The sequence below is a fragment of the Vigna umbellata genome, chromosome 1, assembly GCF_029865625.1.
Source record: "Vigna umbellata cultivar VRB3 chromosome 1, Vumbellata_1.0, whole genome shotgun sequence".
NCBI classification, from domain to species: Eukaryota; Viridiplantae; Streptophyta; class Magnoliopsida; order Fabales; family Fabaceae; genus Vigna; species Vigna umbellata.
In genome coordinates this window covers 26,342,882-26,354,727 of record NC_142165.1, presented here as the reverse complement: position 1 = coordinate 26,354,727, position 11,846 = coordinate 26,342,882, and the positions used below count along the sequence as shown (strand labels likewise).

The following is an 11,846-nucleotide window of genomic DNA, read 5'->3' as shown; positions in this document are numbered from 1 at the left end:
TAATTGGGAATTACCAGCATCTAGCAATTACCGTTGTTCTCTTCACCAAAAGGAAGGGATATAGGACCAAGTTGTGCCTATTGGAGACAATAAACATCACTTTAATGCACCAAAATTTGGCCATAAAACACACAAAAACAGCAAGCATAGCACCATAATTTTTACACATACTGGACCGAAAAGAAACTCCAGCAACATCCAATAACATTAGGTTTCAAACCATGTTTCCAGAAAATAACAAAACACCAAAACTAGATTTTCTAGCATCACATTTTTCAGAGGCATGCATCCAAAAATTCACAAAAAAAAAAAGCAATGCACCCAAAGAACAAAAACCATGAATTCACATTCATAAAAAAAACAAAACAACAACAGTTTTTATTGCTTTTTTTTTCGTGCTGAATGAGATAGAAATCAAGATTTCAATGGCCTAATAAAATTATATAACCCAACATAAATGCACCGCAATACACCAACTCAAATATCTAGGGCAACACTTTGATTTACTACACCCATTCACATTTTAAAACATACAATTTTTTTGACCAGAAAGTTACTGCACTAAGCACCCTAACATGGATGATTTTTTAGGACAATATATACATTATATATGCACTAAACCATGCAACTTGAACCCTTCCTAAACCCACTTTAATGCACCCAAAAAAATAGCATACATTATAAACATCTAAGTTTCACTAAATCAGCAGTGTGCTCCAAAACAAAATAAGTCAAAAAGGTCTTCACAACACCATAAATAACATCAATTCACTGGACAACAACGTGTACTGGATTATATATATAAAAAAATCTGTTTCCAGCAACATGATCACTTTTTAGAACAAAATATTAATGACCTGGCAGCACCAATTAATGGGAAGCAAGAAAACAAACACCAAATAAAAAAGCTTGACAGCAATAATCTTATATAACAGGTTTTCAAGTATTGAATATTTGACCTTAAACATTAATTATGGTCATCCTAAAAAACGATAAACATAATGAAAAAGGTTGTTTACTTAGAAAAAAAGTTAGAGGACTTAGGTCCCATAAGTTCCCCAAGACCAGGGTAGGCCTTCAAGCTCTATGACTACTTATAAACATACTTAGCCATTATCCACCAACAAGGTCCTCACATAGGTAGCAGGACTTGACCTATGTCCTTGTCCTTATGAGATATGAGTCTGGTGCTCACCAACTTAGACTCTACTATCTCATGACATCCCCTCACTACACTATCCTCTGAGAAAACCATTGGGCTTTCTCTTACGATGGAGCTTGTTTTTGTTATCAATAGTTTATTATTTCTCCTACATATCTTCTCCTTGGATTCACTACTTATTGTAACATATATATACCCACTTCTTGAATCTCAGGGTCAATTGTAATTACTGATATCTTCAAACTTTTGGGGAAAAAGGTGAAGAACACAGTCAGTATCTGCGGGTGCAACAACATCAACAAGACACTAGAAGATTACTATAAGATATTCAACAATGATCTATATGCCAAACCAGATTTAAAACAATAGTTTCAAATGTTGTTCTGCCTATTTGAGATCAAACACAACAGCTATTTTTATATGGTAGGATCATAGTGGACCATTCAAGATCAAACGAAAGTGGTATTGGACAATCAAGGCAATTTTCAAAACATCAAAAAACCATCTAATTGCACTCTAATTGACCATTCTAGCCTCATGAAGAACAAAACACCACATAGTAAGTGTTGCAGTATTACAATTCTAGTCTACAAGCTCCCATAACCTAATTAAACCTTTAAGTTCACTTTAGACCCAACCAATCATTATAACCCAACAGAGCATACTCTAATTTTCCAGTATGTTAAAGAGTATGAAAGGGTTACAAGGCATAAGCTATGGTGTGTAGGACTTATGTCCTTGGCAGCCTAAACCATCCAGATCCTGACCAATTAATACAATTAGTGTGAAGATTGGAATGAATGAAAAGGGCATTCATTTTGGTAATTAGATGTGCATATGGAACAGAGCAATTGGAGAAGTGGTTGTTGAAAGATGGGTTTCAAGAGATGGTGAAAGGGAAAGGGATTCTAATAAACAGTTGGGGGCACAAGTGTTGATATATGCACACGTTTACGAGCTCAAATCTATTGTGCACTTAGGACAACAACATCACACTCAACCAAATACAGTGGCAACAGTTCATACAATAAAGACATGTCCTTAAACATAAATGATGTACCTGGAAATGATGAAATCTTGGACACTTCACTTCAATTGCAGCCCTTCAACAACTGTGCCTCAGCCCCTAATCGAAACCACAAAACCAGAATATACATTACCACTCAACAACAACTTCAATGCAATGCAATGATATTCAAAACGAAAATGTGTCAACACAGTTTGAACATACCTCCTCACGCAGCAAAAACGGTCTCGTCACGCACCCCTTCGATTGGCGGCGTCGCAATAGTCCAAACCTTACTCAGGCCACCATAGCACCCTCCTCAAGCTGCCACACCACCGTCACGAAACCCCTTCCAACGACAATGTAAACCCTTACCTCACCAACCAACTTCCTTAGGATCAATTTCCTTCCACGATAGACGAATGAGCACACCACGATTGAGGAGTGGATCAAATCACAAAAGGGAGAATGACGTAAAGGCTAGGGGAAAGTGCGAAAAAATGGCCACCATTGACCGAGAGAGGGAGATTAGGGTCGAGAGAGGTTTCTGGGGAGAGATGGTTTCACAGAGACTGATTTTCTGAGAATGGGAGAGCGAAATCCCTAATTCTAATTTCACTAAAATGCGGGAATGGGAGAATGGCGTATTCTTTCAGTACTGTCACTGCTCCGTTACCGAAGGACAAAAGCCTTCGGTAATTAACCACTCAAATGACCGTCGATAAATCCTTCGGTAAACGATATTTACCGAAGGCCATAAGACCGTCGGTATTATTCCTTCGGTAATAAATATATTTCTTGTAGTGGGCTTTCCTCTATACTTAATCAATTAGGGTAAATCATCAATCAACTTGTGCCTATCTATCTCTGTATTCTGAATCAAACCTATTTTGCTAAAAAAATCATCTTAAATCTTAAATTCCCATGACATCCTCATCCAAGCGTTGCAAGAGGGTCGCTCAAAAGGTCAGATACGCAAGCCCCTCAGGTTGGATCAGTGACGAAGAGGCACAAACTAACTTTGAGTGCTTCTAGCGCATTAGAAAAGTTATTTTCCACAAGCTTTTAGGTATACTCTTCTTCAAGCGAGAAGGGTTTGTTTTCCAGGACTGGCTGGAGTATCAAGGTCTTGCAAGGGTCATTGAAATGTCAGGAGATTGGTACCCTGACCTAATAAAGGTTTTCTATGCTAATCTCAGAGTTGAAAATGGAATTGTTTGCTCTCGAGTAAAAGGTGTGAACAACAAGCTCGATGAAGGTATTTCGTCAATGATTGTTGGCTTCAAGCTTGGTGGACATAAGTCTTACTTGAGTGTTCTTGTTATAAACAAGCTTGCAATATATAAAGCTTGCTTGAGAAACCCAGATGAACCTAGAGACTTCACATTGTTTAACGTTGGGGGACTGCAAAGAGATGAAAGATTATGTGCATTTGTAATTTCTTGGATTCTACTGCCTAGAGGAGGTAATCATGCTCAACTCACAATTGAGGATGTATATCTACTTCATGCTCTCAAGGGAAGGTTAGAAACTGATTGGATAGTTGTTGTTTGTGATCATATGGTCAAGATCTCCAAGCAGAATATGGCTAGCCTTCGACATGCTATGTTTTTTAGCCGGGTCATGCGTCATCATTTTGTTGACCTCACTAATGAAGTTACAATGAGCTATAATAAGAAAAATCTGATGAGCAAATACTGATGGTTGAAGAAGACGTAGTACCTCTGAAGGTGGACAAGTCAGATACTGAATCTAATTTTCAACCAAAGACAAACTTTGAGGGATTCATGGTCAAGCAAATGAAGATCCAATCTGCAAGACTCAAAAGGATTGAAAAGTCTCTTGTTAGAGTCCATAGGAAACTGAATGATGGATTTGACAATGCAGAGGTCTTTGGGAGTGACAAGGTAGATGAAGATTACATAGATATTTCTTATTAGAATAGGGATTTGATTTAGTTTAAATTCTTTCTTGGGAAAATTGTAATTTCTGCCATAAAGCTTTATGTTTGAACAATTTGTTCCTTTCTATTCTTAAGTTGTTTGGATGAGTATTTTGTTTGAAATTACTTTGTTTTATGAGCAATGTCTTATGTTTGACTTTTAATATAATTTGGATGATTAAGTTAATTCCTATATCCACAATATCTGAATGAATTGATTTAATCAAGCATGTAATTGAATGAACACAATGAATGAGTGTATTGACTCTGTTCTGAATGGTGAATCTGATTTATCACTTGGTCATGTGCTTAATTCCTCGTATCATTCATTAATCATGCATTGGTATATAACTACTACTCAAATCATGATTATTGTGATACTAACACTGTAAAGTGTTGAGAAAGTTGTTGTTGCAGTTATAAAGTGATCACAACAGATTTCATGATCATATATTGTGCTTTTGGTCATATTTGTGATTTTTAACAGATTAAACACTTGCGTAATCTGTTAAATAATCTACAATTTATAATCTATTACATTAATAATGTAATCGATTATGCGCTTAAATCTGATTTATATGCTTAACTACATGTTTGAATTGCTAGAAAAGTTTTAAATGTCATTTTATACATGTCTGGCTTCATTATGAGATAAAACAAGTGTTTCTATCTCTACTATAGTTGTACTGATACTTGTATCATATATTCTGCTACATATAACTGATATCCTACTATCTTTTGTTTGAATTGCTGGAAAAGTTTTAAATGTCATTTTATACATGTTTGGCTTGAATGACATGTCACATGTTGTATATAACTCAAACTTACTTGGAAATCCATCATATAGTATGAAATATGCATCATTATGAGATAAAAACAAGTGTTTCTATCTCTACTATAGTTGTGCTGATACTTGTATCATATATTTTGCTGCATATAGTTGATATCCTACTGTCATTTGTGCAATAATATTCTTTTTGCTTCATATACATTGTATACATTACATGAGTAATGCACTTGATATCAAATACTATATTCATGGTAAATTAGTATATTTACTCTAATACTTGTGAAATACATCTCATATAGTGTTTCAAATTAGTACAAATGAACTCTCATACACACTCTGATACCAATCATTTACTGCTCACATATTGTCACATTGTTATATCTCTTTTTTGATAGGGAGAACATTATTCTTAAATGGTCTGTATGTAAATTTTGACGTTTCTTTTAGCACATACATATTCCATATATTTTTTTGTTAATGCCCAAAGGGGGAGAGTAACTGGAAAACATGTTTCTAGTTGTTCCTCATTAAAAAAGGGGAGATTGTTGATAGGGGGAGCTAAACCTACCCTTTATATCTTTTTTTTTATCATGCACAAGAGAATGATTTTATAGTTTCTTGCACAACAAATGACATAACAATTGCTTTATCTATATCTTGTTTGTGCTTGATATGAGAATTCATTTGTATTAAATGAATCATGTATTAAACAGATTAATAATCTTACTTCTGAATGAAATAATCGATTTATCATAATGTATAATATGCTAGATTTCACCAGTTCACTTTGTATGTTTAAGAACAAACTGGTCTGTAGTAATCGATTACATAAGTTGTCTAATCGATTAAAATAGAAAGCAATGCATTTATCTGTTTCATAAGTGGGTAAATCTGTTTAGAATGGAAATTTGATTGAAAATTTTTATAAGTGTAGGATTAATCGATTACATAAGTTGTCTAATCAATTAAATCAATTTACTTTGTTTAAATCCATTTCATTTAATAGTTTGATTTATTATAACTGTCATTTGAATATATAAATGACTTATGTGATTAAATAATTGATTACATGCTTAGAATAATATGTTAAAACAAAAGCAAATTGTTAAAGTAGAACCATAAAGCTTAACAGATTACATAAAAACCTTAATCGATTATAATGCATGAGGATTCAAAAAATCATATATATATGTGACTTGAGTTTTTGTTTCAAAATGTTAAATTGCTATTATTTTCAAATACTAACGTTTACATTGAGTTATAAATACATGAGCATTCAAGAAGTGATCTTGGAGAATCAAGGCTACATTGGTTGCTTATACATCAAGATTCTTTGAAGAAAAGTAGGCTAAAGTTGTTCTGATTTGATCTGCACTAAAGGTGTGTGACTTGGAGATCAATTTCATCATAAACAATCTTTGTATTGTGTTCCTGTATAGGTTTGCCAGGGGTTTAAGGGTTGTGAGTGCTCTTGTATTAAGAGATTGAGGATTGTTCATCTCTTGGGTAGCTATATTGATTTTGAGTGTGGTGAGAAGTACATTGAGAGGGGTATCTCGATATTTTTGTAAACTCAATCAATTTATAGTGGAATTCCTTCAACTCAGGTTGATTGAAAGAGGACTGAATGTAGACTTGGGATTAGTCGAACCAATATAGATTGTCTGTATTGATCTTTCTCTCTACTCTTTCTCTTTTGTTGTTGATTCATCACTTCTTATTTATTGATTTCAAGAAAGCCAAAGATTTCACAAAGATTTTGAAAAGAACAATTTTTAAGACTTAATCCAATTTATCCCCTCTTGAGCTTGAGATATAAGGCATTTATTTTCTTACACTATGGATGTAAAGATTAAAATTGCAGTGTTGAAAAAAGAAATTGTCAATAAATTGACAACGTCTCAAACAAAACCAAACTAATTTAAAAAAGTAAGATTTAAGTTTGGAAGAAAAATGGTTAAATTAATTTTGATCCATAAATGTTGATTAAAGAATTCAATTCATTTAAAAAAAGTAATTGGTAAATAGTAAACCATTAGATCTAATCCATTTTTGTTTCTCTTTCAGCTATTGACTTAAACTCAAGTCCACATCCCTTTTACATATCAAGCCATATGATAACGCACTTGCAACAAAAAGTTTGAAACCATGCCTGCTATTTGTAAATGACGTATGAGAAGACGCATTCATGAGATTCAATGTTGCATATATAGCTAGCTCTTCAATTAAGCATATCAGCATATCTATATAAAATTGAAATGTAACACCACATATCCCTTTGCAGGGGCACCCCTAATGATACATAGTAAGTATCAACAAACAAAAAGCTATACAACATAGAATTCATCCTAGACTATCCAAAAGTTGAGTAAAAATATTGTGATGTGAAAGTCTCATATGAAAGCAACATCTATATGAGTTTCTTCTTCAGAAAAAACCGCTTCAGATGCCACACTTGTAATAAAGAAACCAAAACGCAGATACCAAGAGACATGACGCTATACCAAGCAACTCTGCTATTTGTTTTTTCACTGACTTCTCTCATCCTTGCTTCCCTGTAACAAAGTTCAAGAAAAAGTATTTCTGAAATGCACTAATCATCAAATATAAAAGGTAGCAGATAGCAGTTATTGTGAAGGGTCATTTCTTAGTTAGCACAAACAACAGACCCTTTAGTTAATTTCAATTGATAAATATATTTAGTGTGAAACTTTAAGATCTCACTTTATAACTAACATTGTAAATTCCACACATTAACAATGAGAAACTAAGAATAATTGAACCCTGGTAATCAAATATAAATCAAGCATAAAATGTAAGGGGGATAGCATATTTACTTATCCTTCATATAAATTAGATAACCATGGATGGCTTCTACTGCTCCTTCAAGTTTCCTGAGCTCGAGTTCAACACCCTTGAACCAATGCAGGAAAAACCACAAACATGTATCAATTTCGTTTATACATAGAATAAGTAACATATGCACTGGTAAAGAAAACTTTTTTATACTATTATTGAACCACAAACTATAATGTATAATAAGTTTTGTATAAAAAAGCTTAATTATCCTTTTGGTCTTCATAGTTTTGACAACTTTTCTTTATAGTATCTATAATCTAAAACATCACATTTTGGTTCTTATAGTTACGTTTTTTTACCCCTTTGGTCCTCACCATCAAATATTGGTTAATACCATTTGAAGAAACATGAATGAAGTTAAGAAAAACTCCAGAAGCAAGCTCAGACACCATGTTCTCACATGTAGGGACGTAGTGGTGGACTTTACCACAGTGTTCATAAGTTGTTGAGAGAGTAACATGTTTTCTCTTGGAGTAAGAGTGATTTGCAGTCTCACGTTATATAGAAATGGACAAGTTGAGTAGCATATAAGTGAGAAGAAATCCAGAAACCTGCAATCTTACGGTTTTTGATTGAAGACGGTATCAAATTCTTTGGTATTGTTTTATGTTGCATTAGTGAACATTTTCCCATTTTTCTCTCTCCAATGAAATACTAGTGGTTAAAAAAATGAGATGTGCTATACTATAGAAAGGAAAAGGTGTTGCAATTCAAGGAACAAAGAATAATTGAATCTTATAATAGCTATCTTAATAGTTTTTAATTAATTGACAACATAAAAACTTTTATACTAATGGTGCCTATTAAAACTATTATGTATATGACGAAGCAATGACAGAACATGAATGAAATTCATTGGTTTACCTCGATCTTCTCTTTCTTTGCAACGGACTCCCAATCTTTGGCAGCAATTCCAGTTTTCCATTCAAGGCTCAAAGTTCCTTCTTGTTCATGTTTACCATCCATCCAAAAGCACGCCACGTAGTTCCCACTCTCCTCTGTTGTAAATGCAAATTGACCTTGTGTAGCATTTTGATTATCGTAAAGGTTATTCCCATAAGGAGATGTTACCTGGAAAATAAAAAATCAAATTAAAACAAATGATGAACATGAATCCCTAAAAATCACCTTAACCTAATATCCTTATTTCACAATCACAACATTAGAAATAAAAAAAAAAAAAAAAAAAAGAGTTCTCAGTTCTCAAATCTGCAACAGGGGACTTGGACAGAAACGAATGAGGTGAGAATTTTTTAAATTTCAGACTAGTCATAGGTCAGGAAAATTAAAAACAAAACACCCCTTATTCATCATTGACATTGGTTCATCTGAATGAAACCCTGTTAGTGAAAAAATTATTAGATACTTTCATACCACTAATCAATCTTTAAGTTAACACGTTATTGAGTTTTCAAATTTACAGAAAAAGATAAAGTATATTAGACTACGTATCATTTAGTGATTAGGGAATCTCTCACCACTATGACTGTCTGAACACAGAAAATTCATCAGATTTCTCCATAAGCAAAGTTTAATTTCCAATTTATAAATTGTGAAAACACTTATCACCAACAATCAAATTGACCAACACGAATCAACAAGTGGAAGGTCCAAGTGTCTATGGATTCAGTTCTCTTGATCAAGCTCTCAAATTCGTATCTTATGGATGAAAATAATGTGATTGGGAGGGAGACCTCAGCAAAGATGCTCAATGAGGTTCTCTATAGATATTAGCCATGCATTTGATACTTTATATCAAAACATGGCAACATAAATAAAACTTACCAGCATGAATTTGCACAAGGAATAAAAAAACATCAAAAGTAGCCAGCAATGCAAATCTAAATCAATCGACAAGTTGGATCAAGCACACATAATTTTTCATGGGTTGGGAAGATTAATAAACAGACCTTGACAGAAACTGTGCTGAGCTGGGGATCACCTTCAGTGACAACATAGTAATCGGCTAAAACAACAATGTTTTTCTGGATTTCCTCGGACATGCACTTAGTCCCCGTAGTGGGGATTGTAAACCACACTGCCTCTGCAAGTGGGAGCACCGAAAAGTGTGTGGTTAAGCATAAGAACAAGACCACCAGAGACGCTCCAGTTCCAAGGTCCGTTATGCTCCGAGCCATTAGCAAAGGTTGACCTTGGAATCAGACACAGCCTCAGATCTTGTCAAATTGAGTGTTGTGTTGTGATGTATGTCACTTGCGCATAGGGTGAGGAAAAAGTTAAGTGGGTAGGTTTAGAAGTTAAGTTTGTGTTGGTCAAAAAAGAAGAACGTGAGTATGTGTGATTTTAGTGTTTGTGACGCATTCGAAGCTTACATGGATTTGTATTGACCAATCACGTTCCTTCAGGAAAGTACATGTAAGAAAATGTGCCACCTAAACAATGCCCTTTGCAGATTAAGGCTGCGAATTCTGGTAAGAATCAAAATAATTTACTTTGCATATGGCTTCCTCTTTCTTGGTAAATGGATAGAGTTAAAGGAATAGAGAAATAAATGGATGAAAATTTTTATTTTTGAGAATAGTACGAGAGAGGTTTTATTTAGATGGAGAATTTTTAAGTGTTAAGTTCTTTTTTTTTCTTTTAATTTGTTTTTGTTTGAATACAAAAATTTAATTTATTTTTACTTTAAATAATCTTGCGTTTGGATAAATCGATTGAAATTCTTTATTTCCAAAGCTTTTTTGTTTTGGTAATATCTAAATTACTTCCTTTTTTATAGTTACGTTTGATTAAAGAAATTATTTTTTTTTCACTTTATTAAATATTTTTTCGGATATATTACTTAAATATAGTAATTATTATTGTCATCATGGTTATATATATTTTTCTAATTATATTTTAAAAATATAAATTTAAAACTATCCTACTCAACCTAACATATATATTAAAAAAATACGTTTATCAAGGCTTATCAAATCTCATCATCTTAGACAATCTATAATACATATATTTAAACAAATATTTACATATTAATGTTAAACATGACAATTCTCGTCAGTTTGATTATATCGCGATATAATTATCACTCTTTACGATAAGGTACCATTTTATTATTATTATTATTATCATCATCATTTATTTAGGGTAAGTTTTTATTTTATTAATACTATTTAATATTACATTACCAATTTTATAAGATTGACCCTAAGGTCTAAAGACCCTATAAATACATCTAGTATTAATTAGGGAATACTCATTATCACATTTATACTCACTTTCTCATTCATACGCATTCTCTCTTATTCATAAAGATCTAAACTCTTTTATTGACTTGAGCATTAGAGAATTTTTGCAAGTGGATCTATGTTGGATTGTCATGCACCAATCCAAGTATACCAACAAGTATACTAAGTAATTTATAGTATAACAAGTCTCATATTCATAGGGAATTAGCAGAAAACACTTTGTTTTAACTATCTTGAACATTTAATGTGAAGTAGCAATGATTGTGATGGGGTTTCAATAACTCTTAAGGGGTTCCAATGATCTTATTCAAGATTACGAGTATAACTCACTCTTGGTTACAAGTATTTTAATCCACTCCTGGTTTCCCTAGTCAATCTTGACAAGTCCATGCTTACCTACTCCTGTTTTACAAGTATTATGAACCACTCCTGATATCCAAGTATTGTCAACCACTCATGGTTCCCTAGTCTAACTTGAATAGTACATATTGTTTAACATGAATGTTTCAACTCAAACACAAATAGTGTTTGATTACAATTACAAATTAAATAAACTCTCATGAAGAGGACTAGTACAGTATAAAACAATTTGTGAATTCATGAGGTTCCTTTTCTTATGTTGAAGAGCATTAGACTATATAAGCTCATGAATTTCTTTCTCTCTTTTCTTCTCTTCTCATCTTTTTAATGAGCATTAGGCATTGTAAGCACAATGATAAACTTTAGAGTAAATATTCAATAATAACTCTTTGTTCTTCTCTTTCATCTTCTCTTTTCTTCTTCTCTTCCTTTCATTCTCGAAGCATTAGACGTTGTGGGCTTGGGGATAAGGTAGAAGGCCAGATGTGATGATAGCTTTCTCTTCACATTTTCTCTTGCTT

The 11,846-nt window shown here is 33.1% G+C and overlaps 1 protein-coding gene across 1 annotated transcript; it reads right to left on the bottom strand.

Moving 5' to 3' along the window:
• Positions 1 to 7,089: 7,089 nt before the first annotated feature.
• LOC124839903 (transmembrane emp24 domain-containing protein p24delta4-like) lies at positions 7,090 to 10,021 on the bottom strand. Its single transcript, XM_047315837.2, has 4 exons — positions 9,670 to 10,021; positions 8,624 to 8,830; positions 7,738 to 7,814; positions 7,090 to 7,455 (listed from the first exon to the last, which is right to left on the bottom strand). Exons 1-4 carry the CDS (start codon positions 9,895 to 9,897, stop codon positions 7,311 to 7,313), a joined length of 657 nt encoding a protein of 218 aa, XP_047171793.2. The 5' UTR covers positions 9,898 to 10,021; the 3' UTR covers positions 7,090 to 7,310.
• Positions 10,022 to 11,846: the final 1,825 nt, after the last annotated feature.